The sequence below is a fragment of the Ranitomeya imitator genome, chromosome 6 (assembly GCF_032444005.1).
Source record: "Ranitomeya imitator isolate aRanImi1 chromosome 6, aRanImi1.pri, whole genome shotgun sequence".
NCBI classification, from domain to species: Eukaryota; Metazoa; Chordata; class Amphibia; order Anura; family Dendrobatidae; genus Ranitomeya; species Ranitomeya imitator.
The window spans coordinates 249235601-249252721 of NC_091287.1; the positions used below are offsets into that span (position 1 = coordinate 249235601).

Below are 17121 nucleotides of genomic sequence, written 5' to 3' on the forward strand. Positions count from 1 at the left end.
AAAATTTCCACACTTGTAAAAAAAAAAATAAAATAAAAATTCTAAAATAAAGCAGAAAAAAAAAAATATTATTCCCATAAATACATTTCTTTACATAAAAAAAAAACAAAAAAACAATAAAAGTACACATATTTAGTATCGCCGCGTCCGTAACGACCCGACCTATAAAACTGGCCCACTAGTTAACCCCTTCAGTGAACACCGTAAGAAAAAAAAAAAAAAAAACGAGCCAAAAAACAACGCTTTATTATCATAACGCTGAACAAAGAGTGGAATAACACGCGATCAAAAAGACGGATATAAATAACCATGTTACCTCTGAAAACGTCATCTTGTCCCGCAAAAAACGAGCCGCCATATAGCTTCATAACCAAAAAAATAAAAAAGTTATAGTCCTCTGAATAAAGCGATGCCAAAATAATTATTTTTTCTATAAAATAGCTTTTATCGTATAAAAGCGCCAAAACATAAAAAAAATGATATAAATGAGGTGTCGCTGTAATCGTACTGACCCGAAGAATAAAACTGCTTCATCAATTTTACCAAACGCGGAATGGTATAAACGCCTCCCCCAAAAGAAATTCATGAATAGCTGGTTTTTGGTCATTCTGCCTCACAAAAAAATCAGAATAAAAAGCGATCAAAAACTGTCACGTGTCCGAAAATGTAACCGATAAAAACGTCAACTCGTCCCGCAAAAAACAAGACCTCACATGACTCTGTGGACCAAAATATGGAAAAATTATAGGTCTCAAAATGTGGAGACGCAAAAACTTTTTTGCTATAAAAAGCGTCTTTTAGTGTGACGGCTGCCAATCATAAAAATCCGCTAAAAAACTCGCTATAAAAGTAAATCAAACCCCCCTTCATCACCCCCTTAGTTAGGCTAGGTTCACATTGCGTTAATGGGTTAACGCTAACGGACAGCGTTGCACGGCGAAAATGTCACAATTAACGCCGTGCAACGGGTCCGTTAGCACAACCATTGACAGCAATGTGATTTTCAGGTGTAGCGCATCGCTAGAGCGTGCCATTTTCGGCTCGCGCTAGCAAGGTGCCATTCTTTTGTGGCGCGCCTCAGACGCTGCTTGCAGCGTCCGCGGCGCGCCCGAGGTCCGATCCCCGATCTTCCAGAGCAGGGACGTTAACGCGACCACTAAACACGACACCTAAAAAGACATTGTGTTAGCGCAATCCGCTAGTGCTAAACGGATTTCCCTAACGCAATGTGAACCTAGCCTTAGGGAAAAATAATAAAATTAAAAAAAATGTATTTATTTCCATTTTCCGGTTAGGGTTAGGGTTAGGGTTAGGGCTAGGGTTGGGGCTAGGGTTAGGGTTTGGATTACATTTACGGTTGGGATTAGGGTTGGGATTAGAATTAGGGGTGTGTCTGGGTTAGGTGTGTGGTTAGGGTTACAGTTGGGATTAGGGTTAGTGGTGCGTTTGGATTAGGGTTTCATTTATAATTGGGGGGTTTCCACTGTTTAGACACATCAGGGGCTCTCCAAACGCGACATGGCGTCCGATCTCAATTCCAGCCAATTCTGCATTGAAAAAGTAAAACAGTGCTCCTTCACTTCCGAGCTCTCCCGTGCGCCCAAACAGGGGTTTACCCCAACATATGGGGTATCAGCGTACTCGAGACAAATTGGACAACAACTTTTTGGGTCCAAGTTCTCTTGTTATCCTTGGGAAAATAAAAATTTGGGGGGCTAAAAATCATTTTTGTGGGAAAAAAAAGGATTTTTATTTTCACGGCTCTGCGTTGTAAACTGTAGTGAAACACTTGGGGGTTCAAAGTTTTCACAACACATCTAGATAAGTTCCATGGGAGGTCTAGTTTCCAATATGGGGTCACTTGTGGGTGGTTTCTACTGTTTGGGTACATCAGGGGCTCTGCAAATGCAACGTGACGCCTGCAGACCAATCCATCTAAGTCTGCATTCCAAATGGCGCTCCTTCCCTTCCGAGCTCTGCCATGAGCCCAAACAGTGGTTCCCCCCCACATATGGGGTATCAGCGTACTCAGGACAAATTGAACAACAACTTTTGGGGTCCAATTTATTCTGTTACCCTTGTAAAAATACAAAGCTGGGGGCTAAAAAAATCATTTTTGTGAAAAAAAAAAGAATTTTTATTTTCACGGGTCTGCGTTATAAACTGTAGTGAAACACTTAGGGGTTCAAAGTTCTCACAACACATCTAGATAAGTTCCATGGGAGGTCTAGTTTCTAATATGGGGTCACTTGTGGGGGGTTTGTACTGTTTGGGTACATCAGGGGCTCTGCAAATGCAACGTGACTCCTGCAGACCAATCCATCTAAGTCTGCATTCCAAATGGCGCTCCTTCCCTTCCGAGCTCTGCCATGCGCCCAAACAGTGGTTCCCCCCCACATATGGGGTATCAGCGTACTCAGGACAAATTGGACAACAACTTTTGGGGTCCAATTTATTATGTTACCCTTGTGAAAATACAAAACTGGGGGCTAAAAAATTTTTGCGAAAAAAAAATAAATTTATTTTAACGGCTCTGCGTTATAAACTGTAGTGAAACACTTGGGGGTTCAAAGCTCTCAAAACACATCTAGATAAGTTCCTTAGAGGGTCTAGTTTCCAAAATGGTGTCACTTGTGGGGGTTTTTAATGTTTAGGCACATCAGGGGCTCTCCAAACCAACATGGCGTCCCATCTTAATTCCAGTCAATTTTGCATTGAAAAGTCAAATGGCGCTCCTTCCCTTCCGAGCTCTGCTATGCACCCAAAAAGTGGTTTACCCCCACATATGGGGTATCGTCGCACTCAGGACAAATTGCACAACAACTTTTGTGGTCTAATTTCTTCTCTTACCCTTGGGAAAATAAAAAATTGGGGCGAAAAGATCATTTTTGTGAAAAAATAAGATTTTTTATTTTTACGGCTCTGCATTATAAACTTCTGTGAAGCACTTGTTGGGTCAAAGTGCTCACCACACCTCTAGATAAGTTCCTTAAGGGGTCTACTTTCCAAAATGGTGTCACTTGTGGGGATTTCAATGTTTAGGCACATCAGGGGCTCTCCAAACGCAACATGGCATCCCATCTCAATTCCAGTCAATTTTGCATTGAAAAGTAAAATGGCGCTCCTTCCCTTCCGAGCTCTGCCATACGCCCAAACAATGGTTTACACCCATATACGGGGTATCAGCGTACTCAGGACAAATTGGCCAACAATTTTTGAGGTTCAATTTCTTCTCTTACTCTTGGGAAAATAAAAAATTGGGGGCGAAAAGATCATTTTTGTGAAAAAATATGATTTTTTATTTTTACGGCTCTGCATTATAAACTTCTGTGAAGCAATTGGTGGGTCAAAGTGGTCACCACACATCTAGATAAGTTCCTTAGGGTGTCTACTTTCCAAAATGGTGTCACTTGTGGGGGGTTTCAATGTTTAGGCACATCAGTGGCTCTCCAAACGCAACATGGTGTCCCATCTCAATTCCTGTCAATTTTGCATTTAAAAGTCAAATGGCGCTCCTTCCCTTCCGAGCTCTGCCATGCGCCCAAACAGTGGTTTACCCCCACATATGGGGTATCAGCGTACTCAGTACAGATTGTACAACAATGTTTGGCATCCATTTTATCCTGTTACCCTTGGTAAAATAAAACAAATTGGAGCTGAAATAAATTTTGTGTGAAAAAAAGTTAAATATTCATTTTTATTTAAACATTCCAAAAATTCCTGTGAAACCCCTGAAGGGTTAATAAACTTCTTGAATGTGGTTTTGAGCACCTTGAGGGGTGCAGTTTTTAGAATGGTGTCACACTTGGGTATTTTCTATCATATAGACCCCTCAAAATGACATCAAATGAGATGTGGTCCCTAAAAAAAAATGGTGTTGTAAAAATGAGAAATTGCTGGTCAACTTTGAACCCTTATAACTCCCTAACAAAAAAAAATTTTGGTTCCAAAATTGTGCTGATGTAAAGGAGACATGTGGGAAATGTTACTTATTAAGTATTTTGCGTGACATATCTCTGTGATTTAAGGGCATAAAAATTTAAAGTTGGAAAATTGCGAAATTTTCAAAATTTTCGCCAAATTTCCGTTTTTTTCACAAATAAACGCAAGTTATATCGAATAAATGTTACTACTAAAATGAAGTACAATATGTCACGAGAAAACAATGTCAGAATCGCCAAGATCCGTTGAAGCGTTCCAGAGTTATAACCTCATAAAGGGACAGTGGTCAGAATTGTAAAAATTGGCCCGGTCATTAACGTGCAAACCACCCTCGGGGCTTAAGGGGTTAAAACAATAAAAGACCTGACAAATTTCAGTTGGTGGATAATGAATTTATAATATATGAAAGTTTAATTGTAATCATTACATTATGGTAAATAATGAAATTTAACACTATATGCTAATTTTTTGAGAAGGACCTGTATATTCCTTGTGTTCTTTAGCCCAAACAAGTCTCTTCTGCTTGTTGCCTGTCATTAGCAGTGGTTTCCTAGCTATTTTACCATGAAGGCCTGCTGCACAAAGTCTCCTCCTAACAATTGTTGTAGAGATGTGTCTGCTGCTAGAACTCTGTGTGGCATTGACCTGGTCTCTAATCTGAGCTGCTGTTAACCTGAGATTTCTGAGGCTGGTGACTCCGATAAACTTATCCTCAGAAGCAGAGGTGACTCTTGGTCTTCCTTTCCTGGGGCGGTCCGCATGTGAGCCAGTTTCTTTGTAGTGCTTGATTTGCAACTGCACTTGGGGACACTTTCAAAGTTTTCCCAAATTTTTGGACTGACTGACCTTCATTTCTTAAAGAAATGATGGCCACTCATTTTTCTTTACTTAGCTGCTTTTTTCTTGCCATAATTCAAATTCTAACAGTCTATTCAGTAGGACTATCTGCTGTGTATCCACCAGACTTCTGCACAACACAACTGATGGTCCCAACCCCATTTATAAGGCAAGAAATGCCACTTATTAAACCTGACGGTGCACACCTGTGAAGTGAAAACCATTTCCGGTGACTACGTCTTGAAGTTCATCAAGAGAATGCCAAGTGTGTGCAAAGCAGTCATCAAAGCAAAAGGTGGCTACTTTGAAGAACCTAGAATATAAGACATATTTTCAGTTGTTTCACACTTTTTTAAGTATATAATTCCACATGTGTTAATTCATAGTTTTGATGCCTTCAGTGTAAATTTACAAATTTCATAGTCATGAAAATACAGAAAAAATCTTTAAATGAGAAGGTGTGTCCAAACTTTTGCTCTGTACTGTACTTTATATTTGGTGATGAGACTAGTAGTTCTTTAGGACATGGAGTTAAGACCGTCTCCTTTCCCTTTTCTTAATGCTTATCAACATAATATATAGTGTTAAAAAATTTGTTTAAAAAAGGCTTCTGGTTCTCCACAAACCCCATAATGCTGCTGTTTGGATGTTTTTATTTTTTCCACACAGGTCAGGATATATACTTAGCAAGCTGTGCCCAAGATTCTCTTATCCGTATATGGAAAATTTTTCCTAAATCTGCAATTGAAAATCTCAAAATTGAAGATGATGAAAACAACATTAAGCTAAAGGAGAATATACTCACAGTTAAAGAGAAGGGTAAGTTTTACAGTGAGGGGTTAATTGACGTTTCTAGATCCCGATATAAAATCTGAAACAGTGCTGTCAAACTCTACTAGCAGTTTATAGTACTAGTGTCCTTTTATCCACCTTCACTGTGTGTTCGTGACTTCATTCATTGCATGATCAAAAAGTATGCTTACTTAGCTAATGAACAATAAACAAAAAAAGTTCCACTCTGTAGTGCTAAAGCATGTCTATGTGAAATGTATGAAATATGGATAGCAATACTGCTTCTGGATACTTGGAAAAAAAGAGATGCTTAGCACTTAATTTGGCCAATTCATGCATGCCCATCAACCAATGACAAGGTGGTCTCAAAACTGATGGATCCTAATGTGTCTAAGGTAAATACCTCTCTAAGACTGAAGTCTGAATTCCTGGGTAGATGTGAACACCTCTCTTCCAAGTCTGATTTTATGGGTAGGTAGGACCCTGCTGCAATTAAAATCCACCACATGCTGAAGGGCGGCGTGTTTGGTCAGAAAGCTAATATACAATGACAGAAAGACTAACTGGCGCTTCCACGCTAATGTGAACGTTTGTTGCTGGGCATGCATGAATTGGTGAAATTATGTGCTAAGCGCCTCATTTTTTCCTAGTATCCAGAAGCAGTATTGCTATTCATATTTCATATATTTCACATAGACATGCTTTAGCTTTACTGAGTGCAATTTTTTTTTTGTTTATTGTATATGGAGGTAGCTGTTGCTAGTTTGCATCTGTTCACATTAATTTGGAAATTCCAGTCGGTCTTTATTTTTGTCATTGTCTTAGCTAATGAACAGACTTGGGGGCTGGTGATACAGGTAGGGTAGATATAGTTGTTGGAACCCTGGATTGAGCTATGTTTTTCTCAGTGGGGTCAAAATACTTTTCTTAGTATTTTTGAAGAGTAATTTTAGCCAAGGGGGAGTGTGTAATTTGCAGTAACTCAGATTTGTAAAATAAAAAGCGAGTAATACTATATTTTTATTATTTAAAACTGTCTGACATTTTTACCTACATCTTGGGTAGTTGATATCTTATTAGTGGCACAAGTTCGTCATCCAACTCTGTTAAGACACAAGGCCCAAGGTTAACATCCACTTCCAGTACTGACCAGTTATGCCAATCCTCAATTTTAACATACACGTGGATGTTAAATTGGGAGCATGGCAGACTGGTCAGTACTGAAAGTTCTACTAATCCAGCCCCCAGTAATGGACCGCCTAGCAGCTGTATCTGTACAGGAGACTGACTAATCCAACCTGTAAGCCAGGTTAATGACAGTGATGTGGAGCCTGCAGAAGCTTCTTTACTCTCTCACCTTCAGATCCTTTTGACTGGGAATAGGGAGCTTTATTACTGTCTGGGTTGCGACTGCCATACACTTGAAGGAGTACAAAAGTGTCATGTATGTAATGTTGTATCATGTCAGTACTGAGCAGAGATTTCAGGCATATGAGGAAAACGTACTGCAAGGAATACTTTCAAAAATAGCAAGGTTAATATTTCTTTAACAGTTAACATAATGCAAAGTGAATGAACCAGAGAAAAAACTACCGTATATACTGGTGTATAAGCAAGTGTTTATTTCTGCTGCTCACAGGCGATCTGATCATGGCCTCTAAGTAGCAGAGCCGATTGGACAACTGCAGCTTCTAGTCTCCCATGGAGACTATTAAAGCATGCAAAAAAACAGTTTTTAAAAATATTAAAAATATATAAAAGTTCAAATGGGGCCCTTTGGCCCCATTTAAAATAAAACAATAAAAAAAAATCAAACATACACATATTTGGTATCGCCGCGTTCAGAATTGCCCGATCTATCAATATAAAAAAGAATGAACCTGATCGCTAAACGGCGAAAAAAAGTCAAATGGCCAAAATTACGTTTTTTGGTCCCCGCTACATTGCAATAAAATGCTATAACAAGATTGTATCTACACCAAAATGGTATCAATAAAAAGGTCAGCTTGTCGCGTAAAAAATAAGACCTCACCCAACCCCAAATCACGAAAAATGGAGACGCTATGGGTATCGGAAAATAGCTCTTTTTTTTTACCAAAGTTTGGATTTTGTTTTCACCACTTAAATAAAAAAAGAACCTAGACATTTTTAGTGTCTATGAACATGTAATTTAGTGAACATGGTAAAAAAACAACTACTGTGGAATTGCACTTTTTTGCAATTTCACCCCACTTGGAATTTTTTTCACTTTTTTCAGTACACGATATGTTAAAACCAATGTTGTCGTTCAAAAGTACAACTTGTCCCGCAAAAAACAAGGCCTCACAAGGCCATTTTGACCAAAAAATAAAAATGTTATGCCTCTGGGAAGAAGGAGAGTGAAAAGCAAAAACGGAAAATGGCCTGAGGGTTAAGGGGTTAAAGCATAAAATTGGCTTAAACCCTTTCCAACATCGGGTGTACATTTACGCCGATGTTGGACTTCCTTCCTTTGATGCGGGCTCCGGTGGTGAGCCCACATCTTTCCCGGGACATGTCAGCTGTTATGAACAGCTGATATGTACCCGCAATAGCCGCCGCCGGTGGAATCACGATCCACCCACGGCTATCGCCATTTAAATGCCACTGTCAAACTCTGACAGCGGAATTTAACAATCGCTTCCGGCAATTGAGCCGGAACTATGCACACCGGTGACCCCCGTCACGTGATCGTGGGTCACCGGCGTGTTGGCATGACAACCAGAAGTCTCCTGGAGACCTCTATGGTTGTCAGTGCTGGCTTGCTGTGAGCACCACCCAGAGGTCGGTGCTCATAGCAAGTGAGTAATTCTGCTACACATAGCCGATCTGATCATCGCCTCTATGTAGCGGAGCCGATCGGGTTGTGGCAGCTTCTAGTCTCCTATGGAGACTATTGAACCATGCCAAAAGTAAAAAAAAAAAATGTACAAAAGTTCAAATCACCCCCTATACGCCCCATTCAAAATAAAACAATATAAAAAAATGAAACATACACATATTTAGTATCTCTGCTTTCAGAATCGCCCGATCTATCAATAAAGAAAAAGGATTAACCTGATCACTAAACTGCATAGCGAGGAAAAAAAAGGAAAAACGCCAGAATTACGTTTTTTTTTTTGGTTGCAGCGACATTGCATTAAAATGCAATAATTGGTGATCAAAAGATCGAATTTGCACCAAAATGGTATCATTAAAAAAAAAGCCCCTATCCCACCTGTGATCACAAAAAATGGAGACTCTACAGGTATCGGAAAATGGTGAATTGTATTTATTTATTTTTTTAACAAAGTTTGGAATTTTTTTTCACCACTTAGATGAAAATGAACCTAGACATGTTTGGTGTCTATGAACTCGTAATGACCTGGAGAATCATAATGGCAGGTCAGTTTTAGCATTTAGTGAACCTAGAAAAAAAGCCAAACAAAAAACAAGTGTGGGATTGCACTTTTTTGCAATTTCACTGCGTTTGAAATTTTTTTCCGGTTTTCTAGTACACTACATGGTAAAACCAATGGTATCCTTCAAAAGTACAACTCGTCTTGCAGAAAACAGAACCTCACATGGCCATATCGACGGAAAAATAAAAAAGTTATGGCTCTGAGAAGAAGGGGAGCAAAAACCGAAAAAGCAAAACCGAAAAAAGCTCCTGGGGTTAAGGGGTTAATTGGTTTCAATGACACCTGTTCTTGCAAAATGTAGTCAGAACTGCAATGGAAGTGGAGATTTGTTGATCGTAAGGGGATCATAAATTGGGCCAACTCCATTATTTAGAATATAAGAACATTAGTAAGTTTTATTACTTTACATTTTGACAACAACTTTTCATGTCATTGAACAACGCCTGTAGCTGGCTCTCTCCAACTTTAAGGCTATGTGCACACGTTCAGGAATTCATGCAGAAAATTCCTGTGGAAATCCAGACATTTCTGCCAGATTTCCGCATGAAATCCGCATGCGTTTTTTTGCGCGGTTTTGACGCGTTTTTTGCGCGGTTTTTCCCAGACATTTCCCAATGCATTAGACAATGGGAAATCCGCGAAAAAAACGCAAAATTAATGAACAGGTTCATTATTTTTCCGCAATGCGTTTTTCATGCGGAAAAACGCACATCATGTGCACAGAAATTGCGGATTCCATTATAAATGATGGGATGCTTAATGTATGCAGATTATTTGCGGTTTTATAGCAGTTTTATAGCGTTTTTATAGCGCAAAAACGCTAAAAAACTGCAAAATAATCTGCAACGTGTGCACATAGCCTAACCATCCATGAATTCAGGAAGACATTAGCCATGTTTTTCTATCCCTGCACTACACATTTTACACTTTTGCTGGCAGGGCAATTTTTATAACTTTGGCAAACAAATTCTGAGTTCACTTATAAAAATCATACATCATATTATTCAAACAAACTGTAGCCAGTAACCTGTGAAAATGTCAACCAGAAATTTATAATCACAGGCACCTTCTTGAATCTTTGAAGGAGAAAACATAATGCTGAGTTAAATAACTACACATATATGTGTGTGTGTGTGTGTATGTATGTATGTATATATATATATATATATATATATATATATATATATATATATATATATATATATATATATATATATATAGTTTGTAGCTAAGATTCAGACCCACACAGAAAGCGGACACACATCCCCTCCTAAAAATGTCATGATGTGCTGTGATCTTAGATGACATGGCCACGTGCTCTTGTTATTACTTATACAACACCAGAATCAAATGGACCAGAAATTGTGATCCAGATGCAGGTAACCATCTTAGTCAAAGAGTTGTCTGATTAGGCACAGGGTATGCAACAGCTATACTACAAAAATACCATCTCCAAATATGACAGTCAAGTCCTTGGCAAAGGAAAAGAAGGATGATAACATGAAGAAAAGTTCCTGTATTGGTTTCAAATTGACCGATAAGGGATTCTTGGACTTTTGACAACAATAAATTTGCATGTCTTTTTCAATGGATAGGTCATCAATGTCTGATTAGTCAGTTGCAGGACTGCTCTGTCTTCTGATAGTGGCCTCGGCATCGTGCTGCTGATCCGCCTCCTGTTGATGTGGATAGAAGGCGGCTGTGCGGTATCCTGCCATGGCCACAATCAAGACAGAGCAGCTCCTCCATTATGGCCGACTGCCACCACCAACACAGAGAACAGCTGATTAGCAAGGGTGCTGGTTGTCGGACCCCGACCGATCAAACATTGATGACCTATCCTGATTTGTAATTACCGTAACTTCTGTTATAATGTGAAGCCACTGCAATTTTTATGAAGCATCTTCTTAGCAGCTGCACTTCAGATGTGCGCTACTCGTGTGTAGAAAGATACATAAGGACCCCAGCCTATTCACAGGGTAATCGTCGCTCATTTCTGATCACTCAATGTAGACATGACTAGCAAATAAACAACAAATGATCATTTGCTTGTTTTGAGTTGCATCTTTTATGCAAACGTAAGAATCATCACGAATCCCCTACGGTAATTGCAACATGTGGTTGTATAGGAAATGAGCTGATCAACTTGATTTATTGTTGATCGGCACTCATTATTGGAAATTTAGCCTCACATGTTAATGGACCCTTAGTGTTTCTCTATCGCTTCATTAGGGGACACAGCTAAACCATGGTGTTCTGTGAGTAACCCCCAACTCCTGTTTTTGTGATCATCAGCTTACTGTATGTAGAAAAAACTTGAATATTAGAGAAAGGTTGTGTTTGCCATACAAAATATGATTGAATCTCACATTGTCGTTGTACATTGTAACAAATCCGTATTAAATTCCCTCATAGACAGCTTTTTACAGTGCAATCACCTTCTTTGTCAAAGGGAAGATTGTAATCCGGGAGAAGAACAGTCTGGTCTTTTGAAGTAGTCATTGTTATTCTGCAGAGCACAGAAGCGATACTGTTTCTTAGCAGTTCATTGGGGAAATATTTCACATGTCACTTTATTGATTAGAAGCCATTTGGCTCTGCTGCTCTCCAGTTTATGCCTCCAGCGAACGCTAATCATTTTATATCAGAACAAAAAGCTTTGTCTTTATTGTTTGCATTTGCTATTGATGCATGACCTGTTGTGAAAAAAAGAAATGGTATTTACATTGTACAGTGCTGGAGATGTAGTGTTTGCTGATACAAATGCCCTCATAATGTTTTTAAACATCATTTATCACATAATGAAGCTCTTAATTTTAGGCCATCTCTCCAATGAAGCTTCTACCCCAACTAAGCAGCTCCAGTCTGCCAGTCACTGGGTAAAAGATCACATGCATTCTGTAAGGGAACCTGAGCCCTTTACACCATGTAGAGATGGCTTAGGCTCCTTAATTTATGATTGATGGTTTAAAGAGGACTTGTCACTTGCTAAAAATAATTGGGTTAAATCTGTTAAAATCTCTGAGTTCCCCTGGCTTTGCAGCTCTTTTCCTTTTTGCTCTGTGTTACTCCATTGCAGAGATATTCATGTTTGTTGTTTTTGAGCACATTATGTGAAATCTCTACTTGCAGACAGACTGGGCGTTTCTTCATAATCTTCCCCTGGGCCATACACTTTCAACCCTCCCTTCTAAACACTGCCAATCAGCTTGGTTATCTGCTCAGCTGTGATTGGCAGCATATGAGAGGTAGGGGTGAAAGTGCACACCCCTAAAGACAAAAATAAAGTTATGCACAGTTGGACTGCAAGCAGAAATTTCACATAATGCATTCCGAAAGCAACAATCGTGAATATCTCTGTAATGGAGTGACACAGAGCAAAACGGAAAACAGCATTTAGGTTGGCGAGTCATTTGCTAACTTCTCCTTTAAAGTGTAGCTGTCATTTTAATTTTTAATTCATTAATAGTATGCATGAAAATAATAAAATTTTATAATGTATCTGATCAGAGTAGTCTGCTTCTTTCTCCTCCAGGACTGAGTTTCATTCTCAAAATTCTCAATTAATGGGTATAATCTGTATTCAGTGAAGACAGAATTTCCTGTTACTGAGATAGACTCTTATTAGTAGCAACTGATATCTAGTGGGGAGGAGAAGGGAGGGGCTACAAGCAAAGCTCCCCCTCCCGTCTTTATAAAATCTGTAGAAACTGTCATCTCCATCTCCAACTGTCCATAAAGATTTCCTGTGAATATAAGAATTTTAAGAATGACTAATTGGTCCTATTGGAGAGCGAAGGGGATTTCTCTGATAAGATATATTACGTTTCTTATTTTCATGTGTAATATTTTATGACATGAAAATGAAAACAATTGTTAATTTTGAAAGTTATTTTTCTGCTGATGAAGTGGGTGAAACAGGTATTGACCACGTCACCAATTTTCTTAGTACCGTAAATCTATTTCTAAAGATGATATTGACACAAAATTCTCACCAGATGTCGATGACAACCTGTTCCATCTGCACAGGCAAATAATTAAAGCCATAGATATCATTAATGAAGTTATGCGTCATAATAAGAAATGACACAGGAAAATAGCATTGAACACGCTTGCGTCAATGTATTTAATACTTCATGCAAAACCATTGGTCGGTGATGACGGCTTCAAGACTCCTCCTGTGTGGAGAAACTAGTTGCATACTGTACATTGCTCAGTGTGATTTTGGGCCATTTTTCCACCTAACTACAGTACTCTTTAATCCTGAAGGTTCGTGGGCTCCTTCCATGAACTCTGAGCTTTAGTTTCTCCAGTAAATTTTCTATTGGATTCTGGTCCGGTGATTGGCTGGGCCTTTCTAGCAGGTTTATTTTCTTTCTCTGAAATCAATTGTGAGTTTCCTTGGCTGTGTGTTTGACATCATTGTCTTGCTGAAGTGTCCACCCTCGTTTCATCTTCATTATCCTGCTAGATGGCAGCAGATTTTTATCTATAATGGCTCAGTACATATGTCAATTCATCTTTCCTTAAGATACATGAAGTTTGCCAGTGACCTATACTGAAAAACAGTCCCACACCAAAATGTTCCCACTGCCACACATCACTTTTTATATGGTGTTTTGGGGGTGATATGCAGTGCCTTTGCCCTCCAAACATGATCTGTATTATGGCATCAAAATAATTCAATTTTTATCTCATCTGATCAGACTATAGTTTCCCAGGATTTCACAGGCTTGTCTAAATGTTGTTGCGCAAACTTTAAACTTGCTGAAACATGCTTTTTTGTTCAGCAATGTGGTGATCGTGCATACAAGCCATGGAGGTTGACTGCATTACTTATTCATTTCTTTGATACAGTTGTACCTGCTAATTCCAAGTCTTTCTGTAGCTTTCGAAAGGTGGTCCTTGGTTCTTGAACAACTCTTCTGATTATTTTCACTCCTCTTTCTGAAATTTTGCAGGAAGCACTTGGTCGTGACCGGTTTATGGTAAAATAATGTTTTTTTCATTTCTGGATTATGGCTCCAACAGTGCTCACTGGAGCCTTCAGTAGTTTAGAAATTCTTCTGTATCTAATTCCATCAGTATGTTTTGCAGCAATAAGGTTGCAAAGGTCTTGAGTCATTTTACAAAGAATCTGAGAAATTGTACTTAAAGCTGTTGTCCAAATTGGGAAAAACATGTCTGATTTCTTTCGGAAACACCTGATTGAGTCAGGCCTGCTATTGCAACTCAGACCCACTGAAGTGACGGGAGGGGAGCTGCAATACCATGTACAATCCATGCTGTGGTAGTGCTGTTTCTAAAAAAAAAAAAAAAAAAGCAGCCATGTTTGTGTAATGCTGGAGAACACTCCTAAGCTAGAAGAGGTAGGGCCATGATTCTTGGAAGGTCACCAGCACAGCTTCCTGACTTTTATAGGTTTGGGAACTACATGTCTCTGTGACATATCAGGAGATCGAATATCCTAACATTTTAAGTTATAATTTGCTGCCTGCATACTTTTGGAAACCTATCTAAAGTTGAATTTTTAGATGGAGTCCTACTTAAAAGATTGCTTACATAGTTGTGAATTGCATATGAATTTCCTGTAGTGGATTTTCAGATTATCATTGGTGGTCCTGAAACTTCAGAATGGGTTATACTATTCAATTTAGCCCGGTCATTAGTTTGTGCATGGGACGCAGAAGACACAATGTTGTAAATCATTTTATAGTTTGTCAAGAGAAAACAAATAAAGGGAAAGTATTCCCATAGCCTGCAGAACTAATGGGAGAATGTCTGATAAATACGTGGAGCTGTTTGTGTGACACCAAAGAATCAGAAAAGTGTTCTGTGATCAGACCTCTGGCTAATTGTGATTGATCTTGTTTTAGGGGAAGAGTTAAATTATGCAGTTACCTTGGAATCTGTCTTGGCCGGTCATGAAAACTCCGTGTACGCTGTTCACTGGCAGCCACCTTTCCTGAAAGGTAATCACGTAGCACATATTATGTACTGAATGAACTGCATGTGTAGACTATTTGCAGACCATTACAGTAAATCGCAGCTGGTAATAACAAGGTTTCCTTTCCCTTTATTTCCATAGAATTCATATAGTGCCAGCATATTTAAATAGGGCTGTATTTTCAACAAAGTTTTCTTAAATCAGTAGTACAGGGAATCATAAGAAACACAGTTTATTAAAGGGAACCTGTCACCCCCAAAATCGAATGTGAGCTAAGCCCACCAGCATCAGGGGCTTATCTACAGCATTACAGAATGTAACCTGAAAGATGTGAAAAAGAGGTTAGATTATACGAACGCGGGCGGTCCGATCCGATGGGCGTCACGGTCCGGTCCAGGGCCTCCCATCTTCTTACGATGACGTCCTCTTCTTGTCTTCACGCTGTGGCTCAGACGCAGGCGTACTTTGCCCTGTTGAGGACAGAGCAAAGTACTACAGTGCACAGGCGTCATGAAAGGTCAGAGAGGCCCAGCGCCTGCGCACTGCAGCACTTTGCTCTGCCCTCAACAGGGCAGACAAAGTACGCCTGCGCCGGAGCCGCAGCGTGAAGACAAGACGAGGACGTCATCGTAAACAAGATGGGAGGCGCTGGACCAGACCGCGACACTTATCGGACCGGACCGCAGCGGGACCGCCCCTGGGTGAGTATAATCTAACCTCTTTTTCTCATCTTTCAGGATACATCGGGGGCTTATCTACAGCATTCCAGAATGCTGTAGATAAGCCCCTGATGCCGCTGGGCTTAGCTCACCTTCGATTTTGGGGGTGACAGGTTCCCTTTAATATTCTTTGGTTGTCCATAGAAGTCCAACAAAGTTAAGAGAAAAAATTATTGCCATGCGGAAACATACAAAAAGAAACAAAAAGATAGCAAAGATATTAAATGTATTTTGAAAGAAAGTTGGAAACAAAGTTCACAAATTCAAAGTTACAGTAACACTGGTGATGGTACCTGGATATGTTGTCTACCATTGATTTACAAAAAAACCCTGCCAGAAAGGAGAAGCGGTCACCCACTGCTACTAGATTCCTCAGGACGTCAGAAATTACAAAAAACCTGCCGCTATATTTGGTGACAGCAGACAATGAGGTTTCATATTGCACAGTAAGGTGCATGCAGAATGCTGAGCTTCTCCATGCCTAAACTCCAAAGTGTACACCACTACTGATCCAAAAGCACAAGGCACATTCTAAAACCATATAAATAAGCCATAAAAGTATTTGGATTCTGTTCTATAGAGTGATGAAACAAAACTGGAACTTTTCATACCTGTGTATCAAAAAAACCTATAAAGAACAAAACGATCTATGGACACCAGTCGAAGGAAGCCTTTAAATGTAATTTCCAGGTCAGGAGAGGGAGGTCACACCCCAGCTTGCACAGAATGCAAAAATACAAAGAAAAACACAAAAATTGAGCTTGGATTAAGTTGGTAGACATGCAACATATAAATACATGTTCACATTGGCCATAAAGCATATAAAGTTTACAAAGAACAAAATGTGCAAAAACCCTCTGTAACTAAATAGTAAGTAAAAAGCAAAAGTACATCTAAATAACACCGGGTTCTTAGTAATACTGATCAAAAATAGCATAAAAGCCATCGCACCATCATCAAGGTGACCCTGATCAGGACAATCCTACGCTGTCTAATATTAAAAAACCTTACCATGTGTCAGATTTTACCTCAATGTGTGAATAAGGGCAGACAAAAAGGACTGGGTCCCGATCTATGGACGCCAGCCTGGGAAGCCTTTAAATGTCTGATACCTATGCTTAGTATGTTTAGAGGAAGAAGAATGAACCATACTCTAAAAAACTACACTTCCTACAGTGAAGCATGGTGGTGGCTTTAGGGCTGATTTGCTTCCTCTAGCAATGGAAACCTACAGAATGTGGAGGATACAATGAATTCAGTCAAGTATCAAGAAATCCTATAAGATATTGTCATGCCTTCTGGAAGGTATTTGTAGCTTAGAGGTCATTGGATCTTCAAACAGGCCAATAATCCTATGGATTCAATCAAGTATCAGGAAATCCTATGTGATAATGTCATGCCTTCTGTGAAGAAATTGAAGCTTTGAAGTCATTGGATCTATAAATAGGACAATAACCCTATGCAA

General features: G+C 39.3%; 1 protein-coding gene across 1 annotated transcript in view; it reads left to right on the top strand.

The window, feature by feature from the left end:
* The window catches only part of ELP2 (elongator acetyltransferase complex subunit 2), a 196298-nt gene that overhangs the window by 81949 nt on the left and 97228 nt on the right, over nucleotides 1-17121 (top strand). Inside the window, exons 8-9 of the mRNA XM_069730578.1 lie at nucleotides 5449-5598; nucleotides 14867-14962. Of these exons, the coding sequence (XP_069586679.1) occupies nucleotides 5449-5598; nucleotides 14867-14962 (246 nt within the window). The remainder of the gene's footprint in view (nucleotides 1-5448; nucleotides 5599-14866; nucleotides 14963-17121) is intronic.